At 37.2% G+C, this 25263-nt stretch overlaps 1 protein-coding gene across 2 annotated transcripts in view; it reads right to left on the bottom strand.

Annotated features, from left to right (window-relative positions):
• SATB2 (SATB homeobox 2) overlaps positions 1-24912 on the bottom strand; it is a 136905-nt gene extending 111993 nt beyond the window's left edge. For both annotated transcript variants that reach the window (XM_088135673.1, XM_088135672.1), the window contains exons 1-2: positions 20896-24912; positions 19627-19854 (exon numbers count right to left, since the gene is read on the bottom strand). In XM_088135673.1, the coding sequence (XP_087991799.1) occupies positions 19627-19795 (169 nt within the window). In that variant the 5' untranslated portion in view covers positions 19796-19854; positions 20896-24912. The remainder of the gene's footprint in view (positions 1-19626; positions 19855-20895) is intronic.
• Between the last annotated feature and the right edge of the window lie 351 nt (positions 24913-25263).

The following is a 25263-nucleotide window of genomic DNA, read 5'->3' as shown; positions in this document are numbered from 1 at the left end:
ATGGAAACACTTTTTCAGTTGGCAAAAACAAGATCTGGTGCTGATTACAGCTCTGATTACAAATTCCTTGAAAATTTACAACTTAAGCTAAAAAAAAAAAGAAACAAATAAATAGATTTTAAAATACAGTGCCTAAAAAACTATTTACAGGAATTCATTACATCATTAAAAATATAGCAAGCAAATATGATGATAACACTCTGGGAATAGAAGATTTAAGGAATCTTGTTGAAGGTGAAAGGAAAGAGAGCAAAAGCTGGCCTGCTTATAATTAAGAAAAACCTTACAATGATGTCCACAGGTCATGCCAAACCAAGGTAAATAGATGGAAAAACAGCTGAAGTAGTAACACATTTTATCTTTCTAGGCTCAAACATTTACAGGGAGGGTGGTTATAGCCATAAAATTTCTTACTTGGCATTCCCTACTTGGGAGAAAGATTATGACAGATCTCGACAAAATATTAAAGAGCAGAGATATCACACTGTCAACCAAAATATATTTATTTATTTATAATTTACATTTCTAAGACCAACCACTTGCCAATGACTCTGGGCAACACTCAAGGATTAAGAACAGGGAAAAAAAATTAAAAACACAAATAAAGGATAGTCATTTTAGGCAAATGTATGTATTGTCAAGCCAAGATATTCCCAGTTGTAACATATATCTCTGAAAGCTGGACCATCAGGAAGACTCAATGAAGAAATATCAATGCCTTGGAATTCCAGTGCTGGAAAAAGTATTGAAAATACAGTGGACTACAAGAACAAATCATTGAACATTAGATGAAGTTAAACCAGACTGCTCAATGAAAGCATTAATATAGCTTCAATATTTTGGACACATAAATCAATGAAGCATGAGCTTAAAGAATTGTAAGCAATCAAAAGAGGCCAACAGAAGCATGAGCTTACAAGAACTCAAAAGAATCAGCTGCTAAAATACAATCTTTGCAAAATGTTCAATTACAAAGCACTAAAAGTGAATGGAGTAAACAATAAAACTTGCATATATACAGTAGATAGAAATTAGCATATGTGCATTTTTAGAGATTGTTTGAGGGAGCCCATGTCTCCAATTATTTCTGCCCATCCCACCAGATCTGGCAGGGTGGACATGCTCCAGGTCCCATCTCTGAAACAGTGCCATCTAGTGGGACTCAGGAAGCATGCCTTCTCTGTTGCAGCACCTGTCAGAAGGAAACAGCATCTCTATTAGCCTTTGGGAAAGCGCTGAAGACCTAGCTTTTTCCTCAGGCACTGGGGCTAGGCCGTTGCATTATAGGTTTTAGGGAAGTCAGCTTTGTTGTAATGTCATTTTATTATTTCTTTTTTTTATGTTTTTGGATTGTGAGCTGCCTAAAGTACAAGGTAACTACATAAACTCAATAAATAAATAAATATTTTAGAAATATTTTAGAAATTATGTTCTGTGGGACTGGAGTCAGCGTCTTTATAATACCCAACAATATCCCAGTTGCAAGATTTGGAAAATTATTTGCCACTAAATCTTAAAATTATGCTTAATATAAGTGTCATTACATATATAACTTTACGACATTGTTGAAAACAGATAATAGCTATCATTTGTTACAGAATTACAACCTTCACTAGAAACCTTTCACAAGAAACTTCCTGATTTATCAAATGTATTCTTCTTCTGTCCTGGGAGTAGGCAGAAGACAATTTAAAATCTATTAGTAGCTCTTTGGTGCTCTGCCATACATCCATAATGTTTTAGATTCCCCACAACCTACAAAGAGCAAATAAAATTGAAAGTTAAAAAAAACCTGCCAACTCTGTTATTCTAATTGTTTATCTCTTGGCCTCAGTATTTCCCATTTGTAAACCAGGAGGAAAACTCTTTTTTTGTTTCTAACCAATTTTTGTGCAGCAATACTGGCTTTTTAGAGTTTTTGTTAAAATCTCTGACTTATAATTTTATTTATACACATGCACACACATACATATATATAATGGATAATGGACAGCATTCACTTGGTAGTCTTCATGCCTTCATTCCACTTATTTATAACTGATCATTAGTGGACTTTGATGTCTACTATAAATAAATGTACAGTACAGTATTTCACATGCTGCAAATATGGTGATCCCTGTACTACACCACCATTCATTTTCAAAATAAAATTCTGAATTCCATTAAGTCATAGCTATTCCTCGAACAAGAATTCTAACAACCAGATTATTGGCAATCCCCTGTAATGCTGCCTATTTTCGACAACTGTGCTTTTAAATAGCCACTTTGTTAAAAAAAAAAATTAGATTTTTTTATCCCTTTATTATTTTTATAAATAACTCAAAGTGGCAAACCAACCTAGTATTCCTTCCTCCTCCTATTTTTCCCACAACAACCACCCTGTGAGGTGAGTTGGGCTGAGAAAGAAAGGGACTGGCCCAAAGTCACCCAGCTGGCTTCATGCCAAAGGCGGGACTAGAACTCCCAGTCTCCCGGTTTCTGGCCCGGTGCCTTCACCACTACATCACACTGGCTGTCTTAATTTGGGCCACTGATCCTTAGTATGAACAAGCTACTGTCTAAACAGATTATTTCTTACTCTTTCAAAGTCAGAACAAAACCTTTTTTATTTTCTGTCAGAAGAGACACTAAACATGTTAAAATGTAAGTCTGGATGAAACAACTTTTAGCTAAGTAACCATAACATACACATTGGAGGTAAATTCAGGGAACATGGGAACAGAAGGCATGCCATCAGTAATTGTACACTAGGTTTAATTCCTTGAAAGCAGTTGTCCTTCTCACACCCTAAAAGATTTTAATAACAATGATGATACCTAATAGAATGATGATACCTAATACCTTCTTATAAATATTAATATAAATTACTTTTTTTTTTTTAATTTAGTCAGCTGTTGCCCAGACCAGCACATTTATGAAAGCATGAAGTACAGGCATTTAGAGTCTGTGATCACCCAGCTTCTATTTGCCACTTCAGGGTGCTGCATGGATGTCAGCTCCATTTCATCCTACGCAGGGACCAAAATGCAGATGTTCTGAGCAGAAGTATTGCAAGGGCAGCAGGGACACCCGCAATGGGTGGAAAAAGAGGGTACTGGAGCAGTTGGGGGGCAATGGGCGGTATTGCTGGATATGGCTGTGCAACAGCAGCAATACTAAGAAGGCAAAAAGGCGGCTCTGGAGTAATTGAGGGGGGTAGTGCTTTTTCCAAATACAAATCTGTGAAACAACCACTTTTGAAATACAGAATACTGTTCTGTTATTTACTGGAATTCACATATGGGAGAGATGAGGATGAAAGGGAAAATATGAGCTATGGAATTCTCTATAAATGGATGTCCCTCCACAGTGGACTGTTTCATGCCCAACTGTGACTGACAGAAAGTTGTAGCTTCAGAATGAAGTTATCTTTAAGTCTGGATCTAAAAATAAAATCTGAATTGAATACATGACAATACTATACTACTCATTATATACTCAAAAGTAAATCCTACTAATTGCAATCAATTATACTCAAGCAGATTTGCATTCTAAGGGTCTAGGGGTGTGGGGGGGGTGTCTCACGCACACACACACATTCTCTCTCTCTCTCTCTCTCTCTCTCTCTCTCTCTCAGGACAGAGAGAACAGCATCCATAAGCTGCAGCCCATGCATGACATGTCTCCTCTTTTCAGAGCAATGGCATTTACTCCCAAGTTGTTTGCTACCCTAATATTAATAACTTTTTAAAAAATCAAAAGATGTTTCTTTCAAACTCCTTTTATGAAAAAGCCAATCATATTTTCTCAGCCTACCTGTAGTTATAAGCAGCACTTAAAACTGTAAGACAAAATTTACTTTAAGAAAAATGGTATATTCAGCTTTGCTCATTCTTTTTCTCTTCCCAGTTAAAGGTTCTTTATCATTTTAGCTGTTACAGATTTTCTTCCTAGGCAATGATAACTCTTGCAAAAAGCAAGTCTACATAGGCAACAGGTCACAATTTCAGATGATATTTCTCTTGAAATTCTTAAAAAATTCTTAAGAAACACATTCATGGTTTCCCCTTGCAAGAAATATTCAGTTCCAGTAGTGTTCATCATCTGTGGTGATCACAGATCATCCATGATTCTGTGTATTCCAACTGATAATAATACTTTATTAGACTTGTAAAAGACCGAGACCAGACTTTGGTTTTCACGTACCTACAGTTTTGCCTTTTTTGGGTGGGGGGGAGGTGTTATTTTAGACATGAGCAAAATAGTGGGTGGGCTTTCACTCATGCAGAAAGTACATTCTGAGGAGTCCACTGGGTCACAGTGGATCTGACTGAGTCAGCCTGTTAGTGAGATTCTATGTGGCTTCCTTTTAGCACCTGGTCCTCTTCTTTGGAGCAACTTGCTTGTATAGTGATGAGAGAGTCACCCAGCTTGTACCACATGACTCATGATGGTTTTTCCACTCTGCATTGCTATTTCCCCAGTGGAGGGGTCTCTTAAGTATACTGTTCATTATTTGCAGTTTCTTTATCTGTGGATTTATGCTGGAACACAGGTCCTGCAAATACCAAAGGCCAACTGCACTTTCACAAATACGCTCCTGTCCTTCTGCAACTGACACACTATGGGCTCATCCTCCCATCCCTTTAACCATGAACATTTTTAAATCACATGTTCCTGTGACACTGCCTGCTACAGAGGGAGCATACAGGCATATTTAGTTTTTCCAATTTTAAAATAGCATTTTGTCTCTTTTCCTGACACACTTTTTACCAAACCATCAAGGAAGCAGTTTGTGATCTGCCCAGCTTCTATTGGCCACTTAGGCTACAGCCTCAGTTTCAGAAGTTCTGAGTCATACATAGAACCAAACAGCTCCATTTCATTCTGTGCAGGGACCTAAATGCAGCTGTTCTGAGCAGAAGCAGTTCGGACACCAGCAGTGGCTGAGGGGATGGAATGCTGGGAGTTATGTATGTAGCACTGTGGGATGTGGCCGTGCAGCAGCAATAGCGAAGAAGGCAGAAGGCCGGTTCTAATTTGAGGAAGCAGGTGGCAGCTTCAGGTACAGAAAGAAGGTATTGGTGTGATTTGGGAACAAGCTGGCTGCCACATTTAAGACAATAGAAGGAAAATCCTGGGAAGAACCCATCATGTGTTGGTTTCATTTAAAATTAGTTTACAAAACCTGAAGAATCCACCAAATTTAAAGAACACTACCTACATAATACATTTACTATAAATATTAGTATTCATATATTTTTGTATAATATTTTATATGAAGTGATTTGCTATTAAATCTTCTATAGTGCTCAGGACCACAATTTTAAATTAATTTGTATTGTGTAATTTGTATTTCAGGCAAAAACAATATTAACAAAATTCATAAATAAATAAAAAGGCAGAATGACATATCAACGTACCCATGTACCTCTTAACTACACTATGGCATTGTTATCAAAGTAAAAGCTCCTTGCTTCTTAATATAAATACCCAAATACAAATTCTTATTAAAAATAGTTTGCTCCTGACATACAACTTAAACTAAAGGCAAACTTACTGCAACCCTGGGGCTGCATTTAGTCCCAGAAATTCTTTTTATAGTCCCCAGAGCCCCTTCCAACTCTGATTACAGAAAACTGCTATTTTAAATTGGGAAATCCATGAAAATTGTAGTGTAAGCCCTAACAGTGAATAGCAAAGAAAAAAGGGAAATCCTCACTGTACAACACTGCTGACTTTAGATCATTGGGTTGTTCACTGCAGTTCTCATGTTCCCACAGAAGGCAGCTTACTCCTGCTTTAAATCAGGTACTAATGGCAGCCCAGGCAGTTCATTGCCATTTTTCTTCATTGTTAGTGGTGGATATAGAGATGGGAGCAACCATCCACTGGAGAATAGCTTAGAGCTCTTTATTTACTTGGCTGTCATTAGCCTTCTGGTTGCCCACTATTATTTGTGCCTAATTAATTGCTTTAAATAACATCACATATAAAAATGAATGCCTTCTATAGCTGTAGGGGGGTATTTCTGTTTAATTTCAGTTGGAACAAACTTTTGTTTTAACCAGGGTGAACAACTGCAGCTTTCCAGCCAAAGGTGGCCTTCAATCAGACTTCAAGAACACCTTTGCAAACAATCAATTCAATTGCAAGACTTATGGCAAGAATAATCTGTTCCTCCCTGGCAATCTGCTGTGTGTTTGTGGGGAGGAAGGAAGATATTAGAAAGGGAAAAAAAGGCAAAGTATCTCAAGAGAAGAATCTTGCTTTAGCATCACTCCCCAACTGACATTCAATGCCCAAAAGAATACCCTTGAGGAAATATGACTTTCAACCAAAAAAAAAAAAGTTGCCCATTTCTAGTTAAAACTGTAGTTTCTAATGAAAACTAAAAAATGTCTGCCTCAAAAATCTGGAAATAGTTGCTTATAAACATTCAGAAGTTAATTTCATTGTTCTATAATTAATTTGTATCCATACACTTCATTGCAATTCTTGTAAATTAATACTTTGAACACTATATTTAACCAAATGACCCACTTTAGTGTCTTTGTATAGCATCCAAAAGTAGAACCTGATGAAAAAACATAGACATGATCAAGAAATGCCACTGGAACCAGAGGGAATGGGGGGAGAAGCAAGCCATGGGTAAAAGAGAGAAAGCCAAACAAAGGCTTAGTAATTCATGACTTAACTGTGTCCAAACACCTGTGATTACTTCCAATTCCTTTCCTCATTTTGACTTAGTTTCACTGCATCCAAGCTAGGAAAGGCTGCACATTAACACATGCCATTAAATCTAAGCTAACCCTAGAAGTATCCCCTGTACTAATCACTTCCCCTTGATATCTCAGTTGTTCTAGGTTGAGCTGTAGCTTTACTAACTCTTGTTTTTCTCACATCATTATTCTAAAACATGTGGCTATCTCTACAGAATTCAGCTAGATTATATTTGAGGAATAAAGAAAAAAAATAGGAAGGAACATCCTGGTACACAGAAATGGGTAAATTCAGCCCTAGTTTGAAGGTAAACTTCTTTCACTTTTGAGACTGATGGATAAACAGCTGGAAAAAAAAAGTGATGGAACTTTGTTTTTACACGTGATAACTGCAGCAAGACTATTATCTGCTCAAAAGTGGAAAGGTTTGGCACTACTCTCAATGGAGGAATGGTTGGTGAAGATTATGGAATTTGCAGAGATGGTTAAATTGACTTCTTTGATTAAAAATAACATCTACATTTCTTGCTGACTGGAAACCCCTTAGACTTTTTTGCATGAAACAGAAAAAAATGAACTTTTGATCTGTGGTTTTGATGATTAGAAAATATTAGATAGAAAAAGAGAGAGCTTTTTCTTTGTAACCATAGAATAAGAGATAATTTTGTAATTATACTTGTATTTGCTGCAGAGGAAATTGGAAGCTTCTTTCTATTTCTTTTTATCTTTTCTTTTTGTACCCTTGTCCATTTCTTTTTCTTTTTTCCTTTATTTTCTTCCTTCACCTTGTATTAGTTTTTGTTAGTTTTTATCTTTTTAAAACTTTTAATAAAATTTATATTAAAAAAAGAAGATAAACTTCTTTCAGTTCTTTAGCAGCCATCAAGCACAATCAACTTCAGAATTTGGTATACAATTTCATTGAATTTTGATTATGCCTAAGAATGCATAGGAATAATCAATATACAATAATGGTATATGAAAAAGGATTTATTCTTTTCAAAATATACCAGCTCAAACAATCAGAGTTCTGTGTACTTGTCTAGAAAGCATGAAATTCTCTGCCTTTTTAAAAAAAAATTATTAAAATGTCTTAGCATGAGAAAGGTACTCAAGGTACTCAGTCTCCCTTAGTATTTGCAAACATGTTGCTTAATTTTCATTTTAAAAATCTTAAAACAGTTCTAAAGACTTCAAATTAACTGCAACTTTGATCACCATGCATTTTTTCTTTTTGCCTTAGGACCTGAACCATCAATATAGTACACAAACAGTTCCATACTATTACCAGGCTAGTTGCATAGAGTAACCCAATCCATTGATATTCCATATAACATTGGATTTAACTAACATGCCACACTCTACCCATATACATATTTCTTCCATGAAAGTAAGATTACTTCTTGTGATGTTTATAAATTATCTCAAGTATGACAGACAACACACCTATATTAAATAACCACTCGGTATTTCTGTGGACTGCCATTTGATGTGTGTTTGACCACTGTAGAAAACTGAGTTGATAGGCCTTTGCTCATATACGGGTATGCCACTTTTTGTAAGTGTAGGTATTCATTTAAATCTCCCTATATTTCATGTTCATTACAATTTTGAGAAGTGCTATTTTTATTCACTGACCTCATTTGCTTAGTCTTCCATTAGAGGAAAAGCCACTATATACTTGTTTTGCAATGGGTTTTTACCCATCACTTTATAAAAAAATAGAAAAGGCTTTTCAGAAAATGCACATAATACATAAGTTCATTCTTAAATAAGTGTGCAGTATTGTATGCTCCAAATTTGGAAGGGACATTATTGTAACCTTAATTATTATTTCTATTAATGCACACATTATCTATTTTTACTACCATTCTGGGACTTTCAACTGAAATCTCTTCCAGACAGATTGAGCTCTCATTCTTAAACAGAGTAGTAGCAATGGCATACTACAATATTTTGGAAACTGTTGAGGGTCTACTCAAATAATTGTTTTCAGACATAAACTGTTCAGCAGGGGGAGGTAAATCATACAACATGGTTGTATAAATTAATCCAAATAGCTGGAAAATATCTATTTTGTGTGTTAGCTTAGAGTCTTGTTACTCCTCTGTTCATGTAGTTGAGGGCATATTTCCTAACTTCCCTCTACAGATCTACAAAATTTCAGATTATTCCCAAGAGTTCCTCACATAGCACAGCCAACTTTTCCAGGGATTTAGGAATCTACAGAGAGAAAGTTGAGGTATGGAAGTCCATTCCATTAATATGAATATTCCAGTCATGAAAGGAAAGTTGAGAATCAAACAAACCAGAAATACATTTTAGGAATACAATGTAGCATTGTGTTCATTTTTATAAAGTGACAGGCCATAAAATGGTTCCAATTGCAAAGAACAAAGAAAAAAAACTATACAGACAATAAGAAGTGTCTCGGTTCAGCATAAACCTGAATATTTCACTCTACTTTAACATCTGAAAAACAGCAATTCCTAAAACCTTGTCCACATCTGTGAATGCAAGTAACATATTTTCTACTATAAATAAAATTTTAGTTAACAAGATGAGGTAAAGTAAACCTACTTCAGTTTCTCTGCATTTTCTCAAAGTCTAAAAATTGGTAATGTGACAGGTCCATCTCATTTTTCTTAGTGATGTTTTTATTATTCTTTCACTCAATTAAAGCAGAAATGGATATTGCATCTTCTGACTGTATAATTGTTATTGTAATCTGTTTTCTATCACTGCTTGGGAAATTGGTCCAAAACAACATAAACTATCCACAGCCTCACAATACAAGTCATTTTCTTTTACTACAATACTTAAGGAGATATCTATCATGGTACTCAGCTCATATGCAAGGATTACAGCAAAAAAGTTATTTGTAAGTTGAGAAAATACATGATAAAAGGCACCTTTTACTGCACAGTAATGCATAAGCCATAAATGAAAATTTTACTCCTTTAGCATATAACATATAAAATATCAAATCTAAGAAATATGCATATTAGGTTGTGACATAAAATGAAAATATTAGACAGGTTATTCAAAGGGCATGCTACATTATTGATCAGATTCCACCAGCAATTATTTCTCTTCAAGAAAAGAAGATCTAAATACAAAAGTCTAATCCAAAAATACATTTATACTGACTAGATTCCAACCTAGGAGCTATCGTCAAATATTAGGTAGTGTGTGTACTTTACGACCAAAGTCTACATTTATGTCAGTAAATACTAGGCCTATAGCTAGGATGTTATTTTGTTGTGTCATATTAATCAACTAATAATAAAACTCTCAAATATCTACTGTATCCTGAAGAAAGTATCAGTACATTCCAGAAGATTTATTCAGAGCTAAATTTGCATAGGACTGCTACCTAAGCTAGATATCCTTTAAATTCAGTATAAATCTCAAGCCCAGTTTTGCTACATATAATGAAAAATAGTTAATAATGAAATGACTGAAAATAAGTCATTATTTTTCATATTTATCAATGAATCAGTATTGCACAATGTATAAAGTCTTCTGTTTTTTTATCTATGTAGTTAAAATAAAGACCACATGCCATTTATGTGGAATCAAGCTTCTTTTCATAGTAGCTAACACAGAATTGCACAAATCATTCCATTATCAGTGTGCACAGATATGGATGTTAAGAGAACCATTTCACACAATATTATTTGTTGCCCACGCAAGCAGTTTAGACTGCACATGGATATATTTTCATATGGATGAATATATGAATAGGACAGCAAAAATACAAAATAGTAATTCCAAATGGAATAACTATAAGTAGCAAACAAAAAAGCTGGGGAAGATGCCAGAAAATGTTATACTGTTTTAAATATGACAAAATGGCTGACATTCTACCTGCCATACACAATGAATGCCAAAGAATGAATTATAAATTAAGACATGGATCCGCAAGCATTTTAAGCAGCTGACCTATTTTTGAAAATATGTTGTGGGTGCTCTCACAAAATGGCTACAGGAGTTGCCCATTCATAAATGGTGCCACTGAGGACATAGTCAGTTTCAAAATAGTGACTTAGCAGAAAGCTATCTGCCATCCCCTCCAACAGGATAGAGCCTATTGTCTCTGTTTAGTTTGGGTCTTTTTCAGGGCAGATGAGTTCATTTTCAAAATACTTGGCTGTAGCTGATCATTATTTTATTTTTAAAAACTCAGGTGAGCTAGCAAGCTTGCCGAGCGCTGTTTGCAGGCATACTGGCAATATTAAGATATAAGCTTTGCTGTTGTTTTAAAGTTCTTTTCTGTTTACCCTTTAAATTAAGTCATCCTGTGCTCAGATATAGAAATTACCAGATGGAGATTATAGTCTTATTACCACTAAGAACCAGTATGGATGTATTAGATCACATTCTAATGAAAGCACAAACTGTTACCCACAAAGCATATAAAGAAGCAAGAAATGGAACAATAGTTCTGTCTGTTCATCAAATGATTGGAAACTACTAGTAGATCGATTTCTCTCTTCCCTTTGCACACTCTACTCCATAGAGTTGGGGAATTGTCTGCAGTAAATTTGAAGGCAAATGGCAATGGAAGAGGAACAAGAACTAGGCAAATTCCCATGGCATGAACAAAAGTCTTACACACTAAACATGGCCTTGGTTGTTAGCAAATAAACTTCCATTCAAAACTGTTAATTTCTAACAATACAGCAGGTTTTCATCCTTTACAGCTAAAAACCATGGGTTAATTCCATTTTTACTGAGACATACAAACAATCCTTCCTGATCACCCAGCAGTACCGAAATGTCTGTGTTTACTGCATTTTTTTTCAGTGAACTCTACAGCATTCAAAATGGCTACATGCATTTGTTTCATGGTATGTTCACCTCCAATGTGTCCTGTGAGGTGACTGGACTGATCAAAACTATCTGCATCACATTTTTATCAGGAATATGTTGTTTAAAAAATACATATACAAAGATAACATATAGTGGCCTCCTGATTCACAGGCTAATTACCAAAAGCATGTAGTCATTTCATAATACATCACTTATGAAATAACATTTACATGTTCAGATCTTTGTTTTCATGGGATATAGATTTTCACTGAAGTCTTTACATGATTGCGAGGCAGTCTTTGTTAAATTTCTACTATTCTTCCATTTGTTAATGAGCAGTTATGAAACAAGCTTTAAAAAAAAAGACTACAGAATAGAATATATTTAGAAAATAATTTCTAAAGTACAAAAGGAGGAATACCTTTTATTTAACCGATTTATAGGGAAACTCAGGATTGTGACATTTTCACAATAATCACATAGAAAAGCAGATATAAATTTTGTTGAAATCCAAGGTATTAAATAGTTTGTAATATTTAAATCCCATAAATTTAAGCCTACCTAATTTGCTTTAAATTATACTAAATACATACCCACTTTATGTTTTTCAGCATTCATCTTGGAACTCAAGTTATGAGCAAAAATGTCAGTCATATATATAAAAACTGATAGCAGCTTAAGCTAGACTTTTCATATGATAAGAATTTCAAATACTCAAAAATAAACAGAGTTACAAAAATGCTAGCATTACATTTTCAGTTATTGCAGGAAATGTATACATATTAGGTAATAACTACACATCACTTATCTAAATTATTTAGATTTGCAGAAATCAAGTTTCCCAGATGTTTGCATGTGTGTATTTTATTCATTTTATTTTAAGTATTAGAAAATGTAACATATCAAAAATGGGCATATACTTCTATATTTATGCATTTAATACAGAAAATGCAGCAGAATAGGAAACTTGTAAAAACAGCACTTTCTTTCAAATTTAATTAAATTTACTTTCAAATGATGTATTATTTCTCCCCAATTTTATATAACATGTATTATTAATACAGTGAAAGTGAAGAAACATCTCCCCTCGCAAAAAAATTCATTAGTAGCAATCTTTCTGGGGGGAAAAAGTATAATTCTTCTAGAAATCATGCACACCACTGACCTATTTTTATGTTTTTTAAGTAGTTCCAAACAACTGAAGTTCATTCTTTTACATACACAAGATAAATATTTAACACTCTGTGATGAATGCTTAACTTAAATATGGTGGGAAAATTCAGCATGGCAAAGATAATTAAATATATTTCTCTGAAATCATCAGCTTCTCAAATGTTTGTCAGTTGTGGCTTTAGCTCTTAAAACAGAGTTTCACTTACAGAATGTCTTCGTATGAAAGTGCATCTGTTTCTGTGGAGTTTATACAGTAGGAACCAATTAACATAAGATTGATTCATCATTATCTCAGAAGGAAAAAAAAGAGTTACATTTTAAAACAGACACTATGGTTCAAAGTCAATATTCCCTAGATAGATATTGCTTTCAATTCTTCTTCCACTCAAACATACATACAAGAATCATACCAGAAATCTAGTAAAGCACCTTCAGACAACACACTTAGTTTTAAAAGCAGAAGACAATGTTTAATATATAGAAGTACTACTAAACAGTTACCAGCCTTTCTCCCAGCAAATAACTCCATCAATTTTCAGTCGGCTAATATTATTTAACATGTAATTACATGAAGTTGAACTACATTGAATGAACTACCTATTCGCATATAACAGTAAAATTTTCCAAGTTTTCATGTACAGTTATTCCGAACTGTAGCACATGTTCTAAAAAATGCATTACTAATTATGATGATGCATTATTTAATGGTTTCATACCCTTGCTTATTTATTAAACTGCAATCAGGAAAAGTTCTTTCTTTATTCTTTTTCATTTGTTTTCAAATGATCCCATTTTCTATCTTTAGCTTGTTTTGGAAATAATAAATTAATTCATTATTAACTCAGGATTTATTTTGTCATTATAATGACACTTCCCTATCTCTGAACTTCTCCATATAAACAAGAAGATTGACAAAATAATACAATTTCTAAGGGTTTTTTTCCCCTCCTCTTAACTTTCAGCTTACATTATTTCAATTTCAGCACAAGTAATTCACACAACTGAAACATATGTCTTGTGCTGATACTAAGAAGCTAATATATCCATATTTATCCAAGTTAAATATTACATTAGACATACTTTATATGATATAGAGAAATGCATGTATTATATACATCTGTATAAAGGTTTTCAGCAAATAAACTCTCAAAGTCATTTTTTTTAAAAAAACAATTGCCTTAAATGTATGTCTTTCTGCAAGATTGAAGGACAAAGTTTTCATCTGTAACAAGTACTTCTCCTTACATTAAACTCCTAACTGCATGTACTTCACTAGGAAACAAATCAGTACAACATCCTACCAAGTACTTAAGTGCAAGAAGAGGGGCTGAACAGAAACCAATTAGTATGTTAATCTCAAGGCAAATCTAATTATTTCAATGGAACTTACTTCCAAGTACATACACCTAGAACATATTTTCCCTTCTTCACACAGTTTAAAAGACCCTATTAAATATGGTCATTTTCCAATGAAATTATGAGGGGGGGAGGGAGGGAGGGAGAGAGAGGGAGAGAGAGAGAGAGGCGCAAATATCACAAGAGAAGTTTAAATACTCTATAACTATAATCTCCTAAGTATACTTTTTTCCCATTGAAGTCATTGTTTCTAAGCAAGTACTTACATTCCTTTTAAAACTACCAGAATGCATTCCCACATCTACTCTTAGAGTCAAGGCTGGGTTCCTTCTTTTTTTCCACTATACTGACTTTGTTATTGGTTTACCTAATGGCATCACACATTCTCTTCTTTAACAAGCTAATCTTTGTGTCTTTTAAGCAAATGCACAAATCGCATTACAGCTCATTTTCATATCTGAAATCCATCAAAGTTAAGAATTTATGTAAAATATTTCAGAAGATGTGTTCCAAAATTATGCAAAATACCAACTCTAGGTTCTTTATTGAATTATACAGTATGCTCATTCTGGATATCGAACTGCATAATTTTGAAACCAAATGACCAAATTCTGAAAACCACAAAAGAGCTATATTCTTATGAGAATACAGAATATGACAAGATAGTTGACTCCAAAAGCACATCTCAATGTTCAATTAAGTTATAAATGCTGATTTTTTAAAAATATTCAGTTTCTAACTCACTTAACAACTTATTATTTCCCAATTTTTTTGAAGATTTTAATTTTGTCTTCTAGCGCTGTAAAAATAAACAAGTTTTACAATATTTTAAACTGATAATATGTTTAAAAAGCACTATCCAATTCAGGATTATATAAACCACATATACTCCAAAATCAAGTAGTAATAAAAATCTGTCACAATGGCTAAAACTAGCTTACTTTACCATCAAGCTATAAAGTACTTAATTGTTACAGATATAACACAATATATCACTACCACAGGAGAAAAATTGAAAGATTCAGCACCACAGTATTACTCTCCACTCAGCTGCAAAGGGAACTATTTGCGAGAAAAGTATGTTAACAATTGTCATCAACACTCCTCCATTAATACATTAGATCACACTCACTACTATGGATTCCATCTTAATGTTTTAGTAAAATGTTAGCTGTGATTTTCCCCTCATGACCCTTGTAACAGTAATAAAAGGTCATAACAAACCCTCCTATGCCCAGTTCTATTAGATGTAGCATTAATCTTTGTAACATAAACATTTTAACAATGGCATGCTAGACCTTAAAGCAAAAACTGGAATCCTACTTGGGACTGTGCAACATTGGACTCAATATTAAGTAAACTGTATAAGTTTGAGGTCCAGATCTGAAATTTAAGGCTGCAACCTAATGTACATTTACTTCAGAGTAAACTTAACTGAAAACAATGTGATAAGTTTTTCAATCATATATAAGATTGGACCATTAGCCATTTTATTAAAAATTGAAAACAGAGCTTTATATTTTCCTATTAAGCCAGTTTGAGAAATATACCTACACTGAATAGAAACAGGCTAGGTTCCAGCCTAGACATCCTTTGAGTAGAACCACTAAAAAAGAATGTGATTTAAGTTAGTCATGATAAACTCATTGATTTCAGTGGACTGATTTCAATAAGTATCAATGTAAATGGATCTGACCTTCAATAATTTTATTATATGTGTTAAAAATAGCATATTTGTTTGAACATGTGAACTATATAATATACTAAACTTTGAAATATATTAATGAAAAACTACAGAAGTGTTATTACTTTTTATTCAAACCCCCACCCACTAGGTATCTGATTAAGCAAAACCTATACTTTCTGAATCGGCCTATGTTTTAGACTGTATATTTTACAAGACCTGATACTATGTGCTTTTCAGCCTTATAATACCACTGAAGAAATGAACTGGATAGATCAAATATGACAACATAATCGGTTTCTTAGATCTGATATTGGCATTTTATACTATCTATTTTATATACTTAAGCTGGTTTCATAAAGAACAAAATAGGAGACTTAGTTTTAAAACATCTTAGTGATTTTTGCAGACCTCATTTCTACATTTAGTGAGATGAGGATTACAGTCTTATTAAGCCTCTTAAACACAAATAAAGATAAATGTCCATAAAAAACTGATGAGTCATGAACAGATAATTTTATTCAGGATTTTTAGAAATCTGAGTTTCCTGGCCATTAATCACCCCCCCTTTTTTTTTTCCAAAATCCTTATGGAGCAAATTACTAACTGAGAGGGGACGCCAATTCTAGTAAGTGAATGTTACCCAGCAGGGATATAAAGCTGTCAACACCATAGAGCTCTTGCTTGCTTTAACCTCTCTCCCAGGCATCAGATGTGTTTTAAAGAGATATTTGCTTTTTTCTCCCACAGACTCACTATAAATTCTGCCAATCATGAACATATCACAGCATTTCTGTTTTATTACATAGATGGTTAAAACAGAGCATCTAGGAATACCAGAAGAAGAGGGAGGGAGGAAGAGAAGCTGCAGCTTAATTTGACTAATTCTGCTGAAATTAATATTGTAAAGAACAAGAAGTGTTAAGTCAAGAACACATAATACGCCATTACCAACAAAAGTTTTCTGTAACTTTTCTCATACATCTCAAAATAAAAATTTTAAAAAGTATATCCCACAAGTTTTATTTAGAGGTACATATCAGAGACAATATGCAACTTAACGTAACTGTTATAATTGGTAATATCTTATGTCTGCACAAATAATAATCAGAAGAATAGAGAGGAGAGTGTGGAAATATCAATGGACTTTTTTGTTTTCCCCAACAAAAATAAGATAATTACAGTCTGCTGATATTTAAAAAAAACAAAACTACAGTACTTTTTTAAGAACAAGTAACTTTCCTAAATTATGTGTTATATTTAAAAATTTATTATACTTGGACAACCTCAGGAGATCTTTTTATTTTATATAACAAATATTTCTTCAGTGTAACTAGACCTCTAGTTTACTCCTTTCTACAAACCAAGTATCAGTTTCCCTTTCTGTTATAATTAACTGTCTTCAAATCTATAAAATTCAAATCTGTGTATTGTAATTAAAAGGGTATGTTTATTTTATATAAATGCACTATTTGAAGCAAGGTAAGTTTCTTCTATAATTTATGCTTAAATCTATGAACAAATTTCTTGATTTTTTTTCAAAATAAACTTTTGGAGAACAATAGCAATAAACATTTTATAAGATAGAAAGTTTTACAGCAGCTAAAATTAATTTATATCAATTTTAACTAGGCACCCAATTCCTAAGAAGGTTTGATTTAACTATTTTAATATTTAATTGCCTTAGTATTCAGTATAACAGAATTAAGAACTACATTTTTAGAAATTATTCTTAGTGTCTTCCATTCAATTGGTAAGCAGGTGCTACAGTTACAAAAACCTGCATGAAACAGAAAGTTAATACCATAATATAGTTTGTTAATTTAAACCAATTAGTATTGCATGAAAAGATAATCTTAGAAGATGACACTGAGAAATGTAAGACTTGACAACTTTTTTGTGAATAAAATCCTGTCTCTTGTCACACTGATATCATTACAATCTGAGAATTTTTTTTGTAGCAAAGCACTGTAGTAGTAAAGCAACATTTGCAAACCCCTCCAAAATCGAAAAAAATTCAAAAACCTCTCATTCCACAATGTATTTTAGCAGATCACCAGAAAACAATGGTGCAAACTTACAAACACTTCCCAAAAATAAATGTTCTTAACCTGTCACAAACTCCTCCATGGCTCATTTTGAAACAGTTACAAAAGGTGTAGCAAGCAACAAATCAATAACTATCTGTTACTGCTTTCAGAAGTTTTGAACTTATTTAATTATATATTTTTCCTTATCTCTAAGATTACAGTGATAAGAATGCTAAGAAAAAAAGATGCATTCATCAAAGGCTCTCAAGCTATTGACCATTTTTTTTTAATCCAGTACAAAGAAAATTTAAGTTATCGAAGAATATATAAATAACTAAAATGGAGGACGGGGAGACAGAATGCGAGACAGAGAAAGGAAACCTCAAGATACAACTTTTCGATAATCTTTAGTAATTACTAATCTCCACTGAAAAGGGAAAGATAAGAATGCGCACAAAATGGTTGAACTGTTAAAAAGGGTGCAGTGATGCCACGCTGCATTTTTCTTATCCTTCAGAGATCCCAATATTTGTAAAGACATGAGCTTTTTAATGAACTGCTACAGAGTAAAAATGCTGCCAATATGCATTACAATATGCTTTATATTTAAGAGAACTACGCGTTTGCCATTATTATCTCCTTCTACTTTAGAAACTTTGCAAAAATATCAGATCCTGTTATAACATTAATCTCCAAACATAAAGTGATTGAAGATCCAGGAACTATGACACAAATAAAATCTTTAAAGTAACTGCATGTTAGGGATTTTGAGAGTTATTGAAATGGCACCATTTAAAAATGTAAAACTATATAGAATACATGAGCTATCTGTAATTATAATATCGAAATGCTATATCATTGTTAAAATAGATATATAATTCTCCACAAAAGCAAAATAAACATAGTTTTGCCTCGGAAAGTAAAGAAATGAGTTGGCTTATACGTTTATTTGGCATTATATTTTACTGAGTGATACCAAACTATTACTTCTAATTGAAGGTTTAGAAGGTCAGCTGAACTCCTAAGCTAGATCTCACAAATCTCAGTTGAATTAAACTAGTACCAGATAAAGAAACAATACACCAATTTCTTCTGAGATTTTTGTGACAAATAATTCACGAGGTAAAGGCTTACATTATTTATCCTCATACTCTTGATTAGTAAAATTTGCACACTATTTTGGAATCTTAAGTGGGCCTAAGATATTGTCCTACGATGGATTTTGAAATGACCTCCTTTTTCCTTATTTTTAAAGAATGGTTTAAAAACCTTCTAAGAGAGAATAAAATACAATGAAGATGGTTAAATGTATAGAAAGCATTTAACAAAAATACAGAATTCTTGAGACTAAATTAAGTGCCCCTTTTAATGCAGCTTACTTAGTGCAAACCACTTCGGCATAGATATATATAAAACTACATACGGGCTAAATTCTTTGACATTGGTCCAGATATAGCTATATAACTATTTAGAAGATAATGACAACTATCCTTAAATAAAAGAAATTCCAAAGCCTTTTTATGTCTTCTGTTAAGAGTAAGATGAGTATTTAATAACTTTAAGCATTCCAGGAAAAAGGAGGCACTCTCTCCTGCAACATAAAGGAGTTAACTCCAGATATAGAATGGCAAAGTGCCCAAAATATGCCACTTTCTACATAAGCCACTTTATTTAACCATAATGAGCCTATTGGTTACTGATGAGAGACATCAGTTAAAGTGGGGCATTAACTGTCTGCCATTGACTTTCTTTCCGTAATCTTACACCAAGACGCTCAAGCTACACCAACCTGAACCCTGAGACCTTGTGCTATTATAACTCAGCCGCCAGACTGTTATGCATACATTAGTTCTGCTAGGTTTGTTACCTCCCACTGATTTGGTGACAGAACCATTGAGCCTCCCTCTGGCTCCCATAGGGCTGCCATTCTGTTCAAGCCTGGCCACCTTCACCGGGGGAGGACCTTTGACATCAGGGCTGCCGCTCCCTCTCTCTGGGCTATCCCTTAAGCAGGGACTCTCGCTTCTCCGATCCATATTACTCTGAGTTGGAGACAACGTTCCCACAGGCAGGTCACAATAAAATGAGCAAGGACCTAAAAAGAGAAAGAGGGAGAAAGAAACAAACAAGAAATACCATTTCAGAAGCATCCAGATCCAATGTGTCAATTAGTTACATCTACATTTAACGAGGGTGCTTCAAGCAGAAATAACAGCAGCTGCATGGCACAGAAGAGCTAACCAGAACACTCTGGTTTTGTACCTGATTTCTTAATACTCCCTATGCTGCTTGGGGTACCATCAGCTAACAAGTACCTACACAGAATCTTTCACAGAAGTTTTCATTTAACTTTGGCTTTATAAACCTTGCTATTTTCAGAGTTATTTACCTGCTCCAGTTTCTCTCTTGGAGATAAAGAATGCAATGCAATTTATAAAAGCTATGGACTCGACAAACAAATGTGTTAAGAAGAGAGCCTAAGCTTTAAAAGACCTAATGCATTTCAAATAATGCATGAAGTAATACAGACCTCTAGTTACATAGCTAAATATGCATTTCAAGGTTGGTCCTGTTCTGGATAAACTGAAGAAATAAGCAGCAAACCTACAATGCCAGTAAAGAGTACTTAAGAATGTAGCCCCACTTTCAAACTCTTAAACAAGCCTTTAAAAAGCAACATATATTTGCTATCCTTCCCGTTTGTAAACGCTTGCTAAGTAATAGAGATGTTAAGCTAACCTTTGATTCTTCTGTTGATTTGCTTTTTGTTGTGCAAAGAAAAATTACAGGTTTGCTCAGAAGGGAAAAACATTTTTTCCTCCTCGAGTATTTCCCCCCGTTTGCCTGCAATCCTAGAGCCGATGTGGAATTTTGTGCTGAAATGCTATCTCAAGCAGATTGAGTTTTCAAGCTTGACTACACAACGTAGGGTGGGGGAGACAGCATAAGAGCGATTTACAGAGTTACACAGAAACAAATAAAATGGAGTGTAACATATCACATTAAAACTTCAACCTGAAGCAACTCGGTCACAGTTATTACATTTCTATTAAGTCAGTTGTTTTGTTTTGAGCAGGCGTCTTCAACCATCTTTCGGGACTACCGCGGCTAGTTCGCTAAGCTTTTCAGTACTTACTGCTTATACTCTGTCCGTAACTTGGCTGACTTGGGCTCTGTCCATGGATCAAAAGTAGAGAATCCAGGGTGGAAAGTTTTCTTGGCTCCTCTTGCTACTTTATTTTCTTCTTTGCCTTTTTCGTTTCTCCCCACTACCCCACCCCACTGACGCCTTAAGTTGTGGGGAGGGGGGGTATTATTTTTCCCTTTTTTTTCCTTTTTTTTTTTTCGTTCCCGGGTCAGGATGCCTGGTCGTCTTGCGCCTGAAACGGCTGGATGCTTTGAGGAAAGAGCTCTTCCCAAAAGGGCACCCGAGGTGGCAACTGGAAAGGAGAGGTGAGACTTCTGGGATCGGGAGGGAAGGAGGCGGGGGAGAAAGACAGGGGAGGGGGAGACGGTTTCTCACCCCTTCGGCAAAAAGGGGGGAAAGAAACAAGAGGGGGAGGGGGAAGCAAAGGGGTGGAGAGGCTGCTTCCGAATGGGGACACTCTATCGGGCAAGCGGCGGCGGCAGCAGCAGCAGCAGAAGCCGGTGCTCTGACCTCCGCTAAGCCGCGAGCAGCGCCCGATGTGTCACTTTCAATCTCTCCCTCTTCCAGCCAGCATAAGCGGCAGCGGCAGAAACACGAGGGATTCGCCAGAGAGGAGACAAATGATTATTAGTTGCGTTGAGTCATCAGGCAAAGTGAGTCCTTTCTGGGGTTGTCCTTCTTTGCTTTGGGAATTTTGGGGGTGGTGGTGATGGTGGTGATGCCTTTTTCCCCTCCTCCCTCTCTCCCTCCCTACCTCCTCCCGACTCTTGGAATCCAAAATAACAACAGCTCCGCTTCCTCCCTTCTCTTTCCCTCCTACTTTTTCCCCCCCACTTCCTCCTCCTCTCTTCCTAGTTTCCCAAAATAGTATCTGCGTTTATCTTACGGGATCACTCGGGCTGGATAGAGCCCTTCCCAAAGCGGCCGGGAAGGATTTTACAAATTGCCGCTGCCGCTGCCGCTGCCGGGGCCAGCACCGCCGTTTGCACGCAGGCGAGAAAGACCGGGGGCGGGGGAGGAAAAAAAGAGGAAGCCGCCTGTCAGGGAATTAAAGCCCAATAAATATATAATAAATTGAAACACGCGGTTCACGCAAGCACCCAGGCAAACCAAAAAGGAGCAGGCGGAGGAGCTGGGAGGAGAAGTGAGGAGGCGGCATTGCGAAGGAAAGGGGCAGGATTAGCGGGAGGGGAGCTTGTGAAATTGGGGGCGGAGGGGAGGCGGCGAGCGAACCAGACTGCAGCTGTAAAAGTGAAGCCGAGCAGCCACGCGGGAGGGCACTCGGGACACGAGGGCGGGAGGGCTGGAGCGGCGCCAGCCCCGTATCCCTCCGAGGCGCTTCCTTCCCGGCAGTCTCTTCCTCAGAGTGGCCTGGCCTCGACGAAGCCTCAAAACAAGCGCACATGGCCCTCCCCCGCAGCACAGGAAGGGGGCCGGTGCGCGAGTCCCGCGGGAAGGGCGGGCGGGGGGAGCCAGCCCTCCTTGACCGCATTTTATTTTTTTCTCTTCCTTCCCGAGGCGAAGGGGCGCCGGGTGGCCTCCCTCTCCTCTCTGGGCGGGGAACAGTCCGCGTGGGAGCAAAGCCGCTTCGTCCTGCGCGCGCGCTGCGAGAGCCGCCGGGTCTGAGGGTCGGCCGCGCCGCGGGCAGAAGGGTGAGTGGCCTCAGGTAGTCCAGCCGCCCTCGGCGCTGCCGCTCCTTTACGGCGTTCAGGAGCTGCCGGGAGGCGGAGTGGAGTGGAGTGGAGTGGAGGCCAAGCGGTGGGATCCGCGCCCGAGAGGGAGCCCAGGTGACGATGCCGCTGCGCCCCGCAAAGGCGCTGCCCCTTCGGAGGAGTTAACGGACGCTAAGCGCGAGGCCCGAACTCCCGGCACGAGAGCGCGCCTTCTCCCCCCGGAATCCTGGGTAAGGAGGGGGGGATAACCGAGCCCGGTCCGCCTCTCTCCTTCGCCGCCCTCGGCGACGGAGACCCCGAAGCCTCTTCTCAGCGTCGGCGGCAGCTCTGCGTTTAAGGTGGTGCAGCAGGAATCCCTTTCCTTTTCTCTCCCGCCTGGCGGAGGCGACTCGGCGAACTCCTCCTCCTCCTCTCGCCTTCCTCGGCATTGCCGTTGGGGAAGCCGCGCGCGCGCCCGCCAGCCCGAGCGGGAGAAGGACCAGCATTCCTACCGCTCGGCGAAACTGTTGGCCCCCTTAAGAGTGCTTTATTTTACGGTGGCGCTAGAGGGTCAAAAAAAAAAAATCCCCTCCGCCTGAATGGGTTTCGGGGTTTGTGCGGCTTTTTAATCGCGGCGACGGTAGAACACATTTAAAGATTTGGGAGGAGACGGATTCTTCCGCCCCCTGTTTAGAAGGGTAACAGGACGAGGGAAAGTCGTCTGGATCAGGACCGTTGAGGAGATGGAGGCAATTCAGATATACTCTCGCTAAAGAAGGACGAAAAAAGTACTGTAAAGCCTGCCTGAAGTCAAACTTGACTTCTGAGGAGCTCGTGGCCGCGTCCACGAAGCTTTCCTGGCAACAGTACAAAAGTGGTTTGCGTTAACTTCTTCCAGGATGGGTTTTTTTTTTTAGACTTCCCAAACTTCTGCATTCTGAATTCGAAGTTCAGGAAAAACGTGAAGAAAAGACCGGGAAGGGAGGGAAAGAGAACTTTAAAAGCGTGCCACGGTTTTCCTCTTACTTCTACAAGGCTTACTCGCCAATAAGTGGGTGCAGGAGAGCATTTAGCTCTATGCAAAGTTAGGTTGCCTTATCCCACGCATATCTACGTCCTCTGGGGCGCCCAAGATGGCATATTTAACCTCCCTCTGGCGAACCCCAGATCTTCCACCATCAGAGGGTGAGAGAAATGCTAGAGCTTGGTTTCCCCCGTCAGGTACATATTTCTGACGTTCTGAAGGGAAAGCCTTTCTGTAACCGCCATGCACGAGTGAGCAGAAGCGGCGAACCCCAGTAGCTGCTGCAAAATTAAAGCGAAGTGTTTTGTGTGCGCCGAGGCTGCCGAAGCCGAGTAGCCTTACAATCGCGGCCGAAGACAATCCAGAAAGAGCACCATATAATCTTGCTGGGGACTTTATTCGGATGAAAAGCAAAAGAAGAGCTCTGGGCTCTCTTCTTCCCCATCCCCTCACCCCATCCTAAATAAACAGTTTTGCAAGCCGCTGAGGTGGACGTTTCCAAGCTTCGGAAGAAGGCAGAAAGCGAACTGGTGACTTTGGACTCCGCCGAGAATGGGAGTCTGGAGGGGAGAGGCGCGGCGGTCGTGGTTTCTTCCATTTCCCGAGGATGGAAATAGGCTAGGCTGCAATAGTTCGCCTCTTTGCCGATCTCTCTCTTCCCATCTGGGCATAAGCCCCCTCTGGGAAGCTCTGCTGGTTGGCAGCCCCGGAACTACGGAGAACCCCTGACCAGGGTAAGAGATTAATTCCAAGTCATTTCCATTTTAAATCGGAGTAGGGCAAGTGCTTCACCCATCTCAGGAAAAGCCGTGGTTCTTCAGCAGAGAATTAACACTTTCCCCCTGCCCCTGCATAAATGGTACGTGTAGGACATGTCAGTCTTTTCCTGAAAATCTATGGAGATCGTTTTCTTACTTCGACATTTCAAAAAGGTTCTACCAGGGAAAAATGAAAGGCTATACAGTACTTACACGACGTACTCGAACTCCTGCCCATGATGAATGTTTACAAGGCTCATTTGAAAAAATTATAGTTGTAGTATTGAAAAAAATCACTGTCAAATTAACAGAAATACATTGTGCGTATTTCAGAAAAGGAGACTGGGAAAGATGTGGAAGCACAATTACATGGGGAAAAGCCCTAAACTAAAAGGGAGAAGGGGTGATTTGCCAAAGGCATTTTCTAGAAAACTTTTGTTCCTTTGATTCTAGCAGTAGAACAGTAATTTCCCTCTTACCTATTAATCGGATTGGCCAAAATGGGAAGTGCTGCTAGTTTCAGAAGTTGAGATTTCTGGTGGAAAAATGCTGTTTCTGGCAGGTCTTTCCCTGTTCCTGGCTGGTTTGTCACTATTGTTACTGCTGATTATGTGGGTGGCTAGAGGGATTTCATCCAACCTCATTAATGAGCTATTTTATGATATTTGAGAAGTGAAGATCTTGATTTGCATTTGGTCATTGATCACATTTAGCACCACAGTTCTGGGTGAATAACTGATTACAGAATTTCTAAGTTCAGTCTTGAAGAATACAACCGGATTGTTCACTTATTCATATTTTATAAAGTATTAATATTTGATAAAAGATTTCAGGAAAACTGTTCTAAATTATTTAGCCACTCCCAGGGTTACTTTGAATAATGCATTCAGTTAAATACTGATATACAGTTGGTTGCAATGCT

Source organism: Python bivittatus, unplaced genomic scaffold (genome assembly GCF_059951505.1).
Source record: "Python bivittatus isolate LINGU-HERP-01145 unplaced genomic scaffold, Pbiv_v1 ctg000200_np1212, whole genome shotgun sequence".
Classification (NCBI taxonomy): Eukaryota; Metazoa; Chordata; class Lepidosauria; order Squamata; family Pythonidae; genus Python; species Python bivittatus.
The sequence above is the reverse complement of the archived record's forward strand: the minus strand, read 5'-3'. Positions and strand labels throughout refer to the sequence as shown.